The sequence below is a fragment of the Eleginops maclovinus genome, chromosome 10 (genome assembly GCF_036324505.1).
Source record: "Eleginops maclovinus isolate JMC-PN-2008 ecotype Puerto Natales chromosome 10, JC_Emac_rtc_rv5, whole genome shotgun sequence".
NCBI classification, from domain to species: domain Eukaryota; kingdom Metazoa; phylum Chordata; class Actinopteri; order Perciformes; family Eleginopidae; genus Eleginops; species Eleginops maclovinus.
Genome location: NC_086358.1, coordinates 13,318,604 through 13,331,619, shown reverse-complemented (window position 1 = coordinate 13,331,619; position 13,016 = coordinate 13,318,604). Strand labels below are relative to the sequence as shown.

The following is a 13,016-nucleotide window of genomic DNA, read 5'->3' as shown; positions in this document are numbered from 1 at the left end:
AACAGGGGGCCTTTCTTTGCAATACTAGGGCTCAGGAATGTGCCTGGGCACAGTAGAGGGAATAGAAATTAAACACACACTGCATGTAGGAAACCATGGCAGAGACCTCCTGCCATTGACTTGCTCCTGAGGGTTACAGTCAAACACAAGGCTGTTTGCACAGCAGAGAGAGCCCACTGTGACTGTGACTTACAACTCAGTTGTAAAGGTTTACACCTAAATCAAAGTGCAAGTTTCACACACAGAGTGGTTTATCATTATGTTCACTGCATCCCTCTTGGTAGAATGTGTATAATGAAACTGTGTTCATGCTTTTATTTAATGCCTCTGAAATGATTTAGATGGAGCTAGATTATACGATAAATCTGAGAAAAGCAAATATGCCTGCTGTATGTCTAATTATTGACTTTTGCCAGTGGAACAAGCGACTGTCTACAACTTCCATTAACTTTGATTAAAGACACAAACTATAACTGACACATACCATCTTTTCACTGGTGCTTCAAGATAGCAAGGATATTGAAAATAAATAAACTGCAGGGGAGAGAATTACCAAATGAACACATGGAACCAGATAAAAGTCAAATAATGTTGTCTCGTCTTTGTTCTGATAATGTTGATCAATTTATTGGTTGGAGACGCAGTGACTCCTGTACGGACGTATCGTTGAAACTCAAACATTATTGGTGTTTGTGCATTCCTCTGTAAAGCCAAAGGTTACACAGGAAGTGCAGTAGTAGAGGAAGGGTTGGGTCAAGAAGTGTGATAGTGTTTTTGTGTGTGTACATAGTTGGTTCAGGCTCCAAAAGGTGTTGACTTTATAAACAAAATGAGAGGAAACATCTTTAAATGTGCAGGATCAAGTCTGGGTTAATCTATAGTAGCCACCCCTCCCTCTACTGGAGTGAAGGCATCGGGAACGGAGGGGTGAATACGAAGGGGGAAAAGAAAGAGGCCAATGAGAAGTGAGTGTTATGGGTCTAAGTCCTGTAAGATGGGTGTGGGGTTTCATACATAATGTAGAAATTGTTTGCACAGCTTCTCCCATGGGTGAGGCATTGAGTAAAGGGTCATTAAAGAAGGATGGTAAAAACGCTTAAGTCCTTCACAATCCACATTCATAATCAACTGTTCTGTGTTTGCCATTCTAACCTGACAAAGGGTGTATCTCCATGTCACCACTCCCTCAGGGTGACATTTGGGTCAGTTCAAACTGACAGCTCTGAGTGTGTGCATAATATAATCTCAACTATTTGTTTTAAAGATTACTTGTCACACTTGCTTCAGGACCACCGATTGTGCAACACTGTCCAAAGTGTGAAGACAGAACTGTGATTTAAACGGATGGTCACGCTGCACTGTATGGTGTTAATAGCTTAAATGTAAATGAAGATGTTCTGTGCAGAAAATGTGTTCTTTGAATGCGACCACAGAACATGTTAAGTGATTGGTTTTCACGGCAATGCTCACCTTTAGATATCATTCAATTTACAGTAGACGTGAGGGTTGTATATGCAGTGATTTATTTTGATTAATTATTCTTTTTATTTGTATTTGGTAATATCCTTCCAGCATTTTTCAAGAAAACAGAAGTGTGCAGTGAAAAGCGCAAAATTAAGCATCAGGGGACAATGAATGGTGTTTTTTTTTTTCTTTTTACATCCACATACATACATATGGTTAACACATTGTTTATAGTTAAGTCATTTTCATACCAAGCCACCCTTAAAATCACTCCAACCGCATTGAAACTATCATAGTTAATTATATTTGTTCTCAAATATAGACTCTCTTTTTCTAAAACCTTATTTAGGTATAGCCCACCAGACGGGGCATGCTGGGAAAGCTCTTGCGCATGCTCATACACTTCTCCTGGTCCAGGAAGAGAGAGTTGGCCTTGATGGACAGGTCGTGCTCCAAGGTGACTTTGGTCTTGACCAGAATCTGCAGAGTGTTCTCAGCCTCCATCAGCCTCTCCTGGAGCCTATGAATGGTGTCCTCTATCTCTCTCACCTCACTCACAAGTCTGGAAGGGTAAAGAGAAGCAACTCAAGAAGTGAAATAAATAAACGTGTAGTCCCAAGAAAAACATGGTATGGAGTGACACTTAAATGCTGAACTACAAACTACATCTCTGCTTGTCTGATAGTCAGCAGTATTACGTTAAAATAGCATGGCTGGATTTTGATTAAACTTGGTGAAAGGGTGTAGCATGGGCAAAGGGAGAACTCATATTGGAGCATATGCGAATAATAGGGATGGATGATAAATGATTTAGCACTTCTGGAAACAGATTATTGTGTTGGCTAGCTAGTAATATGGAACCACCAGCAGTGTACCCAAAGTATAACCACAATCAAAACAAATGACCGGTCTTTTTTTAAGGAATACTAGCAGAGCTACAGTACCTATGGTGTGGGTTGTCCCTGCAGAGTTCTACATTGGGCCTGCGAGTCCTCTCCTCCAGCCTGGTTTGGGCCACCTTCAGCGGGCACTCTTTGTCTCTGAGGGCCTTCTTCAGAGATTCGATCAGCATCTCCGTCTGGAAGATCTCCTGCAGAGTCTAGATGATGAGACAAAGCAAATACGGAATCAAATGAAATGAAAACAAATCATTGTTAAATCATATACGTAACAACTGAGTTTCTCATTCATAAAACAAGCAGGTCAGCTGATAGAGGGTCATTAGGCTCAAAGAAGAAGTATTGACTAGATCAAGAGAACAAGATAAGAATCCACCTGGTAGGAGCACAGAACAAGTAAACACTGTACATGGCAAGATTTCAGCTGAGCACATTGCCCAGCTCTGTCCAAATATTAAAGTATATTTAATTTCAGCTAATGGCTAGTCTTACAACTGACGGTGACAGAGGATTATTAAGGACTGTGTGCCTCACATCACAGCTGCTGTCAGTGTTCAAACCCATCCAACAGCTAATGTTTCTCCAAAGTGCAACCTCAAGCAATTAACTGGAGAACAATGAGAACCAGTGTGGAATATGGCGCAAGCAATGAAAGGGACATTTATCATCGTTCCTGCCGCTCTTTTGACAGGAATGTTTTACAGTAAACATTCACAAAATCCACTACAGACAGGAAAAAATGTCCGCTACAGGGAGTGGGAAGTCAGTCAAGATTTATCTTACATTCCACATTATGTGGGCGTTTTAAAGATATATATAGCTCATATGGACTGTGTGTTTTCTTGTGTAGAGAAAACACATGATGCCCTTCTCATCAGATGCACATTTAGTTAAGCACTGAATGGATTGTGTCTTGTTCCTTAACATAGAGCCTTGTGACTGCCTGTTGGAAACTACTCCCTTATAATCCAGGCGGATTTACTTTTCATTCTTACCTGACAGTCTGATACATCACAACACAGAACATAATAAGAATGTATTGTCATGTAAAAAAGAGGATGACCTTAGCCAGGTGTGTCTGCAGGCTGTTCTTAGCATCAGCGGTTTCTGATATGCGGTTTGTGAAAGCTACGTTAGCATTGTTGAACTGGTTCCACATCTCATTGGACGTGGTGTTCAGAAGGATCTCGATCTCATCCCTGAGCTTGTGGGAGGAAGCTCGTTCACTTTGGGAGTGCAGGATGTTGTCGTCTGTGAACTTCGACCATGAGTCCGGCAGGGAGAGTCTGACAAAGGGGAAAAAGAATGACTTGTGTATTCGGAACGATGGCTGCATAGTTCTGTAAGTTGGAACACCACTTTAGCCTGACTAAAATATCTTGACAACTATTGGATGGATTGTGATGAAAGGTCCTATTGATAATTCCCAGAGGAAGAAGCGGACTTTGTCGATTCCCTGATTTTTACTCAAGCCCTCCTTCATTTAGATCTTCATATCATTATTATCAGTTTTTCTTTTAGTGAAACGTCTTGGAATGGATTACCATGAAGTTTGCCACAAATTAATTTCCCTCTCAGAATGAATTGTCCTAACTTTGGTGTAACCCAGCACCCTTATCAGGACAAAACGTATAGACATAAAACTTCCAATTCCAAAACGAATACAATTTCAGTCAGCTTCAGCTATACTATGTGTCATTAAAAAGCTAAGCAAGCGATCTTGCTATAGTAAGTTTTTGAACATAGTAAAAAAAAACTCACTAATATACCTATACCTGTAAAACATAAGCATATTAGTGGTGTCATGTTAGCATGCTGATGTTAGCAACTGGCTCATAGCACTAAGTTTAGCCTCACCAGGTTGTAGACTAACTGCAAATTCATTATGGTATGTTCAAACCTAGTTTTAGGACAAAAAGGGGCATCATCTGTTTAGCTCTTTCAAAGTCTGTCAAAGGCTTTTTTATGATTGACAATTAAACTATTCCAGGCTGGTTTAAACAAACATGAGAGATTGTTAACAGCTGTTTGATGTGATGAAACAGAACAGTTAATATTTGATCACATCAAACTGTACTCACGAGGGGTCTAGTCTTTCAATCCCTCGGTAGTAGCCGATACCGTCTGATGTGTTCCTCAGATGGTGACACCTGTCATCTATCCTCTGAGCTGTCACTTTGTCACTGATGTCTCTTTCCAATTCATGCTGTGCTGCTCTGTTTGACCTGAGAAACCCAACACAGCAATGCAGAAACAAAACGATCAATCAAACACACGTCAAACCCTGGATTTAGTAATGTTCATAAATAGATTTTTCAGACTCACGCCAGTTGAGCGATGGCTCTGTCCAGATGTCGCCTCATCCTTTCCTGACATGACTTAATGACTTCCACTTCCTTGTTGCAGTGAAGGTAAATAAACATATGCTTATTGCTTTACCAAGGTGTCTATCAGAACTCACACATTACTCTAGCTTTAATTTTACCCTTATGAGGTCTTTCTCCACGTCGTCATGTACCAGATCGATCGACATCCGCTTCTCTCTGTGATATAGACACTCTTGAGACACCTATTGACAAAGTGATCGTGACTATAAGGAGTTTCAAGTACCTCAATGTGCAGCATTTTCTTGATTGTGTAATTCAAGGTGAGCAGTTATGAATATATATTCCTAAGTATAGTATGCCTTGAACCAGATGTATTCTCCAGTTTCGATCACCTGGACAAGGCTCCTGCCATTTGATCCAAGCCTAGCAATGTGTATGTCATCAGATCTCTAGTCAAGTTGACCCACTCCGGGTGAGACAAATGACCAGCGGTTCTTTACCGGGCACATTGGGGACCTAATTGAAGTTTGATTAGCAAATAACTGCATTTTAAAGTAGTGTAAAAAACCAGACATACACTGTGGCTAAATTTAAACTAGGAACCCTTTTCAAAACTGTTTCACCACAGATAACGGCACACACAAATGCCATAATTGTTAATGAGTGCAGTGGACACACGCCTGACCAGAGAATTTAAGACATATACAATTTGTCTTTGTAAAAATGTAACCCTTCCCTCCAAAAATGTACAAATACACATTTTTAAAAAGTAGACGTATCGTTGCAAATATTCAAGGTAACACACACTCATGTCTTCCTTCCAATCTCACCTGAAGGGGCCCCTCAGTCTCTGCCAGGCCTCTCTCCAGCCTCCTCTTAACGTCAGTGAGTGCTGCTATCTCTGTCACCATGTTGTCAATCTCATGGCTCAGCTCAGACCTCCAGAAGACAACGTCATTGAGCCGCTCGCCAATGTTCTTGCTGGTACTCTCCTGGGTACGTCTGGTCAGTTGATCCTTATCCTGCATCAGCCTGATGGTGTCTCTTCTCAGTCTCTCCGCACTTTTCCTGGATGCCTCAGACTCCCTGTAGTTGCTTATGTTAGACTTGTACCAGTCATCAGGAGTGTAGCGCGTGGACAGCGCTGTCCTGTTCGATGGGTAGAACATGGTCTTTGCTCGAACCAAATCTAAATTTTCTCGCTGCATTGAAGAACAGTTGGGGACAGAGCTGCTGCTTTTGAAATAGCTGTTGGTCCTCCACAGGTTGGCACTGGGATTCATGGCCAAGGCAGGCTGGGTGTTACGATAGCTGGATGCCATTGTGGAGATGGCGGGGAGGAAGTGGCTGGTTTTGGGACGGGCATATGTGGCTGTCAGAGTGGATCCCATCAGCTCCATATCTGGGTTGTCTCAGTGTGCTCCTGGTTTTTTGAGACCAGATCACAAAATAACTTTTTACTACAGATATTTGCCTTTCAGTTTCCTCTGTAGGTCTAAAACTTGTCTTGACATTAAATGCAGATATATGATTTTACTTATAGATCCAAGGCAACACATTAAGTATAGTATACATCCTGTTTGTGTTTCATTAGTCAATAAGCAATAGAAAAAAAAGAAAGAAAAAAGAAATGTCTTACCAGGATGAACAAATGGATACTCCAGGTCTTGATGCATGCAGACTGCCTCTCAGCTGTGCTTACCTGGAATTGAGCTCAAGAACACACTAAAGGTAAACTGCCATGCATAATAGATGGGCAAGTTTTCATTATGCCAGCCAATGGGGTTGCACCGTCCTCGCCTGCCGGAGCTGGCCCGTCCAAGATTCTGTTGTCACAGAAGCAGTTGCTCTAGGTTACTGGAACACTCAGCCCGGGATGTTCAGATTAATGCTGAGCAGGTGCTTTTGCTTTGTTCATGTAAATACATTGAAATGTCACTACACTGTGAAGCACATTTTTACATTTGTAATTTTTCTTGTTTGCTTTTGTATTCTTTGTGTGGCTGCTTTTGGCTGGCTACAACTCCAAATAATCCTACTCTGCTTTTTCACCTCAAACAAACACAAAACAAATCCTTGGCATTACAATTCCCAATTGCTGCTATACATTGGTGAAAATGACCACCTGTTTTTGATTCTGTTCTACTAATGTTTCCTTCCCACTGTTTAGTTGGGCAATTTATTTGGAAAGTTAGCTTTTCAGAAAGGTCATCTACCTTAAATGTTGTCATTGGAAGTTGAGCAATCTGAGCTTTGTCTTCAAAGCAGAGGATCTCAGTTGGTCGCTAGGCAGCATCAGGTAGCTCACCCTCAACCTGAGTATCTATCTGTCTGTATGGATTACAGTCACCTGTTTAATGATTCATGCCACAGGAAGAGTCCACACAAACTCCCTTAGCACAGAATAATAATCTGTGTTGTGTTACCTACCATTAGAGCTGAGGATCATTTACACTAATCAGTTCTGAAGGGCAGGGCCCTACAGATGATAGCCTGGTTTCCACTACAGACACAAGCGTAGCTGTAGCCAGGAGTTACTCAGCTTGTCTATCTTTATCACAGAATTCTGACAGATCAAAATAAACACAAATTATTCAAAGCTGACATGTTCATTAGTTTGTGTTGTCATCATGTCTGGTCACAACATTTTTGAGCCATACTTACTTTAGTGAAGAAAATCCTACTACTGCGCAATTCAGCATTTGTTTTTTACCACTTATACTTGGGGTAGGCAGTGTTAAATAAAGGAACATTATATATAGAGGGAAAAATGCAATTTATGTCCTTCCAAATCTGTTAGAGTTTACAATACAGACTGTGTTCACAATTATGCATGTAATTAATTAGTGTTTATTTTAACATGACAACAAGGTCCAGTTCTAAATGTTAACATACTGTCAGATTATCCACTTGAAACTGCAAGCCATATCATCTCAAATACATAATGGTTATGTGATTGGCTTTCTGGTTTGTGCTTCTTGCCCTGAAGCCTGTGTATCCAGTATTTTAAAGGGCAAGTCTTCATAGAGGCCTTCTCTGTGAACTATTTTGCACCTGCTGGTCATGCTACTTTTGTCATAAACATGGAGGTTTTGATTTAGAATGGAATGACATACAATTGCTCCGCCTCTGTGGCCTCAGCATCCCTTAACATGGCAGGGTCGAAGAAGGCCACCCCACATGTGTTTGCCGCCCAGACCTCAGCCACTATAAATATACCTCAGAAAAGCATGAAAAGCCAGCCTTGGTATTAAATTCATCCTTTGGATAGAGCTGTGAGTGTCCACTCGACCAGTGGATCCCGGTCAATCCCCCCACTGGCCATTAAAACATGAGGGCCTATATATACTTCTTTCTTGTGGCCCATGAGAGTATTACTGCATAGTGGAAATGTCTGCTGGAGCAAGCATGGTGTCCAATCCACTAACAGGTAAATGAAACTGAACCAAGGGCTGTAATACCCATAGGAATGAAAACACAATAAATAAGAGCTTTTTAATTAAATATTGGCCTGAAATGTCTAGTATTTAAGAAATGTTTCCCTTTGGCATGGTACGGTTTGATAGCCAATGAGTAATTAAACTCTATGTCGTTTTGGGATGAAAAGTGACCCAAACAGGAAAGGAAAAGTGTAATGCTCTGTCATATGTGATGTGGTTTGACAGAGCTTTTTGGCCGCTGGAATGTTTGACATTTTGGCTTGAATAAGACATGGTATGAATGCTTACGATTTCACAGAGGGGACGGAATAAATGATGCACATTGCTCTCAGGTGACAGCACACAGGCTTGGATTTCATCGGTCAGTAATTTAGAAAGGACTTTGGAATGTTCTCTTTCTCAAATATGTACTCCTTTGTTTCCATGTCCTTTCTTTACAACATAAATAGTAGAAGACACAAACTGCCCCCTATACATATACAGTATGTCCCCAAAGCCACAAGTCAGTTATGGTGATTCCCAAGAACTGCACAAATAGTGGCTAGTTGTTCAGCCATGTGATACCAAACCCTTCTGTATCTATCTACTCACATTTAAGAGGCTGCCAAATATAAACATATATACATAAGCAGTCTGTACTCAAAAGATACCAAGCTGTATCCTGAAACCCACCACCAAAACAAACAATCTGGTGTGTTAGCTGTGACAATAAAGATTGTAACAACACAGTCCAAGAGTGACTGTTTTTTTTACCCTGATGAAAAAGCATGTGGCCTCGCAGAATAAAGGTTATAATGCGTCTTTATTTGTTTGCTTAAAAAAATAACCACTTTCCCAAACAAAAAAACTGTACACAGCTTCACACAAAAGTATGTTAAAGAGCAAATTGAACCAGCCACTACTGGATGATGGAAAATAACCACTAATTGTGTGCAACTTGCAATTTTTTTTTCTCTGGAAGTTTGCCAAAGATTTTCTGTTTGTATACCGGAAATACAAAGGTTTCCATCATTGTTACCTAATCAAGAAATACATAAATATTTACTCATTGGTTTAGATGAAAATCTTTAAGATTATTACTTTTAACTAACACTTTAACAATACTGTCCTTTTTTGCTGTATAAAGTCACACACACACACACACACACACACACACACACACACACACACACACACACACACACACACACACACACACACACACACACACACACACACACACACACACACACACACACTCAGGCTCCCTAAAGCCTTGACACATCCTTCACGTTTCACCATTGACCTTCAGTTTATAAGGTAGAATAGACCAGAAGAGGATGTGTTTTCTAAACATTCACACCCAGTGAATACAAGTCCTTCTCTGTTCTGTTTCCGGCCCCTGGTGTTTTCACTTATATATATACCACCCCTTTCTATGTGAACCTGGCACGCTTGCTGCTAAATCCAGCGCCGTGGTCAAACCCAAGCTTCCTCTTTCAAAATCAGAATTTCAGCATGATCTTCTAACTGCACAGTTTAATGGGTTAACCAGAATAACCTGCAGCTTTGTCTCTCGCTACAGGCTTTATAATGGCATCAGTTTCCCCTCATGAAATGTGCATGGGGCAGTCTGTGTGGAGGGTAGCCACAACTGGAGAGGAAATCAACCATTACATTTGATTACAGTAATACAGATCCCTTACTGAGATAATGGTGCATCCTGATGGTAAAATAACAGGAGCGTCCTGGGCTCATCTCAGGTGTGTGGTCTGACAGCTTACTCCTGAAGCCCTGATCCACCTCATCCTTATGGATCCATCCTTTTCCTAATGTGAATTACTCCAGTTGTTGCTGAGGCTTTATTTTTTTCAGTGGTTACATGTATGCATAGTGTTGACAGAACTTGACCACGTTGTCTGATTTGTATCTGATTTTACTGAGCAAAATTGCATCAGACATGCAACAACCATGGAGACAAAAGTAAGACTGCATTGGACTGTATTGGAACAAACAGCAGCATAATTTCCCGCAAAAACAATTAGATTTTATTAGCCAGTTAACGAATAGACTGAACTTGTTTGGTATTGTCGAACCTATACCATGGAAATTACATGCGGCTTCTGTCTACAGTTCCGAGCCCATTGGTTACCAGTATATCCCTTCTTTAAAATAGCTAGACAGTAAAAGCATTGCATAGTAAATTTGATGGGGACTATTTTAAACTGCACTGTTGGTTGCCAACGAGTACTCACGATAGCAAGACAGTAACCATGTTTATGGTAAGGAAGGAACTTATCCCCCATGTGGCTTATTGATATATTTCTTATAGTTTTTAGAGAATAATAGCTCTTTATACAGAGGAATAAAGCTTTAGATAAACAGCTAATATTTTTGTGATTGGGCTTTCAATGGTATTTGTCGACTGAAGAGATGTATTGACTATCACCAAACTTATTTCTATAGGAGCCAGATCCATGTGTATATAACAGTGTAGGATTTTAAGTAATGTATTGTAGTACATTTTGCATAGCATTAAGTATCCATTAGCATATTTGCATGCCTTTTGCATGTGTATTTAGGGTTGCATGGTAACTACTGTGTTTGCAGTTGTGTACAAGTTTAGAGGAGAGGCCTCTGAGGCACTCTGTGGGCTCTATTATATTACCTACACAAAGCAGGCAAATGGATAGTGTATTGGATACTTAGGCAGAGGAAGTAGAGACAGACTGGCAGGCAGCAGATGATGTATGATGTATAGCTTTGTTTATGTTATCTGGTCTCGAGGGATTATCTCTGAACCAGCATTGAGGTAGACATTTCAATGCGGACAAACACACGGATATAGCTTTCCTGAATTTCCCACATTACCAGCAATCAACTCTTCCTCAGTCCATGATGGAAATATGTCATTAAGCGTACTAATAAATCATAAAACACTTTACTGGTAAATCGTTTAATGGTGACTAAAAGCCACTTCACAAGTATTAAAGTCACTTAAAGAAACAGTACTTGGATAAAAACACAATTATTCCTGTTCCAATTGCTTCCCACATCATGCAGACATAAGAAAACATCCTTTTGGTTGTGGCTCTTAAAAATTATTTTAACAATTAACAGAACGTTTTCCACCTCAGCCTTTCTTTCTGGGTGTTAACTGTGAAAGGTATCATATACAACAAAAAGTGAAATGCAGCATTTGGAGGGGATCGGCTGATGTTGCGGCTGGAAGTCATATGGTGGGCAACGTTTGTCTGACAGGATAGGCGAAAGGGTGCATGAACTCAGGCCACCCCCGACTCTGTGATCAAGGCTCCCAGTCGCAGACTTCTAGAGTGGGACGGTGGGTCATGAATGCAGGGCTTTGTCCAGTCCATGGTCATCACATTCCACTGGAGCCACTGTGTGGCGCGCAGCAGAGCGGAGGAGAGGGCAGGCCAGGGCAGAAGAGGACATGAGAGGAAGGACTGACCAGAGTATCTCCATGTCATGCAACTTGAAGATCAAAGATACCTGTGGTTCTGTGCAGAGGTAGTAGCATCTTGAGCGCATCAAACATGGAGCTCATGGTATATGAATTTAGTTTTTTGTAATCCTCTCTAATAAGCCATGTTAGAAATGTTCCGGCTAGAAACCCACAAATGTTTTCAGGTTCGCCAACACAGCACCTCTGGTCAGACAGAGGAATAGGGAACTTCTTTTTTGCACATGAAGTCCTTAAATGTTTAAATCCCTGACTGTGTTGGAATTTATGAGTCATTTGGATTGGCGCCGTGCTTGCTACTGACACACAGAAACTTTGGTCCAATTGAGTTAACAATGTGCTGTGAGGTTACAACTGCCGTGGTGCTTGTAATTCTAGCTATTTTGGGCCAAACGTTTATAAAGGGGAGAGAGGTCTAATGTTTCCGTGCTGACTCAGGAGTTGAATTATTCAGCCTGGGTGTGTGTATTTCTCTCACACACAGACCTCCACCCCCAAATTAGGGAAAATGCAGCTTGTGCTTGTCATCTAGGCAAGACAAAAAGGGAAACATGAATGATAGAAACCTCAGATTGCTGCATGGTGACTCATGATCTTGAAAGTAATAGTCAGGAGCCTTAATCATGAGGGAAGGACCCTGCATTCCTCATGTTGGTGTCACTTAGGAGTTAGAGTGTGAAAAGAGGCATGTTCAACATGTGGCCAGCTGATGTGCAAACTGCATTAAGCATCAGAGCCAGAAAGACAAATAAAGAAGGGAACCGTCTGTGCCTTAATTCCTATCCTTCCCTTTATTTTATCTCACACACTGTCTCCAGCCCCTTTCCATATTCCTCCCCCACCATTCCCTTTAATCACTTTTTAAATGTTCCATTTGCCGCAGATCTCTCTGTACCCTTTTTATAGCTGGTCATGATCTTATGTCCTCTGTACAAAGAGGTGTCTGTCACTGTTGATGGGAGACTGTGCACAGCTGGACCTTGGCAGCATGGGAACAAGGGTTGGAACATGGGACAGGGGCTTCTCGCTCCAGATGGATACAGTATTAACAGCTTTTCAAACACACTGTTGTCTCCCAGAGGAGAAACTTGCTGCAATAAAAGTCCAAATGTCTTTCTTTTTTGTCATGAATTCACTGAAAAGGTTTTGCTGATGATGTGACAGTTATTTTATTACATGTTAAACATTGACTCTTGGAGTTGCTGCCAAAAAATTGAAAAAACTGAAGCTCAATTATTTTTTCTTTAAGTTATAATCCTAATGTTTCTGGAAAATGAAATTCCAAAGGCCTATTGAACACCAACTGTATTCTGGGATGGAAGGATGTGTATTCTGTGTAACTCGTAACTTAGGAAATAAAAAGACCCAACACAGTTAGTCTGACTCGGTCTTGCGAGCATGTGAACTGTATAGTGACACAAGG

At 40.9% G+C, this 13,016-nt stretch overlaps 1 protein-coding gene across 1 annotated transcript; it reads right to left on the bottom strand.

Annotated features, from left to right (window-relative positions):
- Nucleotides 1-1,683: 1,683 nt before the first annotated feature.
- On the bottom strand, nucleotides 1,684-6,090 carry tekt3 (tektin 3). The gene is made up of 7 exons (XM_063893973.1): nucleotides 5,521-6,090; nucleotides 4,849-4,932; nucleotides 4,689-4,759; nucleotides 4,445-4,588; nucleotides 3,427-3,649; nucleotides 2,409-2,563; nucleotides 1,684-2,026 (listed from the first exon to the last, which is right to left on the bottom strand). The coding sequence occupies exons 1-7, from the start codon at nucleotides 6,088-6,090 to the stop codon at nucleotides 1,810-1,812; spliced, it is 1,464 nt and encodes a 487-aa protein (XP_063750043.1). The 3' UTR covers nucleotides 1,684-1,809.
- Nucleotides 6,091-13,016: the final 6,926 nt, after the last annotated feature.